The following is a 4,883-nucleotide window of genomic DNA, read 5'->3' on the forward strand; positions in this document are numbered from 1 at the left end:
GGCATGTTTGGTTCGAGAGTTTAGGAGGGAAGGGGTAGAGATGAGTGACCATTCTAATATTTTTCATATTTGGTTCAATTTTTTTTAGAGAGGAAGGAAAGAGAAAGAAAGAGGGGGAAAGCAATCTCTTTTTTTTTTTTTTTTTTTTCTCTCCAATTTAGGAGAATTTGGAACGAAAAATTTTTGTTAAAATTTTCTTTTATCTAATTATATATTATACCCTCTAAATATTTTATAAAAGATTTTATAACATCTTCAAAACTTTAATATTTATTTATCTTATTTTTAATTATATCAAATAAATATTAATATATATTGTACATATATTTAAATTTTATTATATATTTTGAAATATTTTAATTAAATATTTATTTTAATCAAATTTAATTATAATAGTTTTTAATAAATCATATAAATAATTTAGTTTTTAAATGAATAGATAAAAAAAAACAAAAATAAATAATTTATTATTTTTCAAAAGTAAATTTAATAACCGTCTCTAACTTAAATTTTAATACAATTTTGTAGATATAAACAAAATGTTTAAAAATTTTACTTCATCTATCATTCAATTGTGTGTTCATTTGACATGGCAGAATTTTAAAAAAAATATATATAAAAATAAAAATTTTTAATTTTTTGATAAAAAAAAATGGTATTCTTTTCCTAAAAAACTGAAACAGCAATAAATTTGGATAACAACAAAAAGTAAAGTAAAGTGAAAATATTAACACAGCCGGATGAACAAGCAAGTAAAGAAAGCGAGTTGAACTTGGTAGACTTTCTCTCGGTTTCTTCCATCTGTTTCCCATTGAGATCTCGCCCCTCCTCGTCTCGTCTCGTCTCTGCGATTTTAACACGCATGTAAGTCTGCTTGCAGAGTGGGAGAGAGTAGTTGCGGAGCAAATCGGAAGGGGGGAAATGGCAAGGGTGAGAACTGGGGTTCTGAAGGCGGTGGTGGGGCTGATGGCGGTTGGTCTGGCGGCGTACATAGTAGGTCCGCCTCTGTATTGGCACTTGATGGAAGCATTGGCTTCTGCTTCCGCTCCGCCTTCCTGCCCTGCGTGCAATTGTGACTGTGATTCCATGCCCTTAATATCCATTCCTCAAGGTACCACTGGACTTAGATCTGCTTCGATTTTTCCGCTTTTCGACTTTTCATTGGTGGATTTCGCTTTTCGATTTAAACTTGCTGATTTCCGATGTTTGTTGAATGTTTCTTCAATTTTGCGGTTACTTGTTTTTGTGTCTGGGTAGTTTTGAGTAAAAAGGTTACTTACTGTCTAATTTGCGTGGGTAGAGTTCTCTTAACTTGGCTTTAGATTTGCGGCATTTTGCGTCAGATATGGAGATTTTTTTGTCTCTGCGTGATGTTTTGTTCACTTTTACAACACATACGCATGGTCTTGATAAAAATACCTTATTTTTCTCATAAAATATTTAACTACAAAAACTTCAAATATTTCTAAACATTAAAAGAACACAACCATATTCTCCCCTGGATGTCATTGTGACATGCTCAGATTGGGTAGATATTTTTGGAGTTTTTTTGTAAATAGTAAAAAGGCAGATGTACAATGTAATACTTATTTAAAAAAGTTAATGTTAGATAAATAGTGTCAAACTTTGAAAAGTGTCTATGTAATAGAGCCTTGGTGATTGTGCAAAAATCAGCTTAGGTTTAAATTGGGGCTTAAAATTGGACTTGCTTGAGTGCTGAGATTTCAATACCGAAACTAAATCGTGACTATTGTCTTTTGAGTTGATGGTTTGGCTCTAAATAGGTTTTTGTAGTTGTGTACAATGTAATCAAAGTTGGGGTGCAGCCAAGCAGCCACAAAAGAATACCCATTGTGATAAGCATTATGCCGCCGGGCTTAGTAATCTCACATTTATTATTGCTTTTAGGAAGAGCATAGTTGTTATCGGGTTAATTGTTAGGCTACATGTTTGATAATAAAGGAGCACAAGGAATTTGATATGGCCACATAAATTACTTTGCTCCCTTGGAACTTTTGTGGTGGACTTCCTCGTTCCATAATTTTAAATTTCCCCAGGTGTTTGTTTAACATTCTTGTATTATGTCGTGTAGTGCAATGTTCTCTTTAGGGATATGTGCCCCCCCCTCCCCCCCTCCCATGTTCCCTTCCATCATTATCGATTTTGTTATGGATACTTGGTACTATGAACTCTAATAACTTGATAATAGGTTGTGGTTCCTTGTTTCGCACAGTCACTTGATCAAGCTTGCCTCTTAACTTTTTGTTTTTTCTTGCAGGTCTGGGTAATGCTTCCTTTTCAGGTAAGAACGAACCTTAACTCTGTCTATCAGTTAGGATATTAGGGGATAGTTACTTGCCCCAGTTAGTATATAAACAACAAGCAGACGAAACATGTTTTCATTTAACACAGCATATATGTTGTTTTATTTGAAAGTATGGGATGTCTATTTATACTTGTAGGCTTGTTATATGAAAATATATTTTGTACTGCCTGTGTGGAGATTATATCATGTGTTGTGTTGTTCATCATTACATTATGTGTTGTCTATTTATTAGTGTTGTTGTCGTTAAGGTGCTAAATTTTATAATTCTGTACCGTTAACTGCCGCCTAGAACATCAACCTGCATTTTCCTTTTTCTTGTATTAAATCATTTTACCATTTTGTAGGGTAAAATGATCCAATCTAAATTCAATCCTTCATCCGAAAAACTAAACAGGATTTTGAATAAGATAATGCGTCGAAATCATTCAAATTGGCATTTAATCATAACTGATCAAAGAGTTCCATTATATTGCTCAGCAGGTGAAGAAAACTGACAGAAGTAGAGATAGGTTAGAGTGATATTTTCAGAAAATTTAATTATCATATCTGATCAACAGGTTGTACAAGGAATGATCCAGACGTTAACGAGGACACACAGAAGAACTTTTCCGAACTATTGTCTGAAGAACTGAAGCTGAGAGAAGCCGAAGCATTGGAAAATCAACGGCGTGCTGACATGGCACTGCTCGAGGCTAAGAAGATGACATCTCAATACCAGAAAGAGGCAGACAAGTGCAATTCTGGGATGGAGACATGCGAGGAGGCGCGGGAAAAATCTGAAACTGCTTTATCAGCACAGAAGCAGCTGACTGCTTTGTGGATGCAGAGGGCGCGCCAAAGGGGTTGGACACAAGGGGAAGGGAATGTGAGGAGGGTTCAATCATCCTAGCAATTTACATTTTTTAATTACATAATGTTCTCTTCAAACCTTGCCTTTTCATCCAGAGCTAGTAACAACATACATATACATATTATTGTGGTGCTGTTATTTTGTAAGCTAAGTAAGTTACTCTGTTTTTTGTATCATCTCAACTTTATATTATTCATATAATAATAATAATACTTACTTTCTTATATATACTATCTCTTTATAAAATGTTGAGTTTATCGTATCTATCGTGCTACTACACTATAAATAAGGAATTATTCAGGCAAAGGTTGGTTAAATGTTGTTGAATTCAAGAAACCAACCTATATTTATTTATTAGGTAAATATGTTTGATATTGATTAGAGTGTCAAAATTAAATCAGAAATGACTTTTTTTTTTTTCAAAAAAAGTAATATTTTTTTTCAAATTTTATTGTTTTGAACTATGTTTTTTTTTTTTTAATTTTTTTTTAATAAAAATCAATAGTAGCTCCGATCAAATTCTTTTTTTTTTTTTTTTCATTTTTATTCGCATTTAAATATATTTATTAAAATTAGTTCCATATAAAAAAATAAATTATTGATTTCGGTCCAACCTTTAAAATTTCAACGGATTATGGCAGTTGAAAGGTGAAGTATTATCTGATTCCGATCGGCCATATTACATATAACACAGTCATATATGAATAATTATTTCTGTGTTGAAATAGAGCGTATTACAGGGGAGCAGGACTAACAATTACTTAAAAGATTAAGGGGTTGTTTGGTTCATGGACGTTTTTGGTGGAATTGGATTTCACATTATGATTTATATATGATGAGATTTATTATATTTAGGATTTGGAATACTATCTTATGTTTGTTGGTAACATGATGTGGAATTTATATTTCTGAGTTGAAGGATTTGAAATTTTTATATTGTAAATGACATAACTTTCCTTCTATGAATATCATTTATTTTAATAAATTAAACCTCTAATTCATTATTAATATAAATGGAAAATATATCAATAATTTTATAGAATGACAATAAATTCGCGTAAACTCAAGACCCGACCGGACCCGACTTATTTATTTGAAATTGAGTCCAATTATTTGAGTATTAGGTCTGAGTTCAGGTCATGTTTGGAGTAATATAATAATAATATATCAACTATACATATAAAAAAATAATTTCTAACAATATAATTATATTAAAAATATTTTTTGAGTTTAACTTATTCATTATTTTATTATAAATTTTTTTAATAAAATACATAAATTTTAATATATGTTGTGTCCAATACATGTGCAATTTTAAATTAAAATTTAAGAATGGCAAAAAAAAAAAAAAAAAAAGATTTTTCGATCCATCAAGTCTTAGCGGGTATAGTTTCGATCAGATCCGGTATAATCGGATCTAATTTGAGTATGGGATCTAACAATATATATTCGGGACGAATATCAGTTCCAAGTGAACTTGACTCATTATCATACCTATAATTTTATAATTTCAATAAAATTTATAATAAATAATAATTTTAAATAATGAATTTATTAATTTATTTAAAAAATATTGTACCATAAAAAATACTTCATCCGTCCAATACAATAGTCTTATTAACCATTTTTGTCCGTCCCAAAACAATAGTCTTATTTCCATAAATAACCATATCATCATAGAACTATCCCTACCTTTTCATTATTATT

General features: G+C 30.9%; 1 protein-coding gene across 1 annotated transcript; it reads left to right on the forward strand.

Annotated features, from left to right (window-relative positions):
* The first annotated feature begins 740 nt into the window (after nt 1-740).
* LOC127266145 (uncharacterized) lies at nt 741-3,402 on the forward strand. The gene is made up of 3 exons (XM_051296292.1): nt 741-1,111; nt 2,279-2,302; nt 2,884-3,402. The coding sequence occupies exons 1-3, from the start codon at nt 922-924 to the stop codon at nt 3,213-3,215; spliced, it is 546 nt and encodes a 181-aa protein (XP_051152249.1). The 5' UTR covers nt 741-921; the 3' UTR covers nt 3,216-3,402.
* Nucleotides 3,403-4,883: the final 1,481 nt, after the last annotated feature.

This window comes from Andrographis paniculata, unplaced genomic scaffold (assembly GCF_009805555.1).
Source record: "Andrographis paniculata isolate CXL003 unplaced genomic scaffold, ASM980555v1 Contig74END, whole genome shotgun sequence".
NCBI lineage: Eukaryota > Viridiplantae > Streptophyta > Magnoliopsida > Lamiales > Acanthaceae > Andrographis > Andrographis paniculata.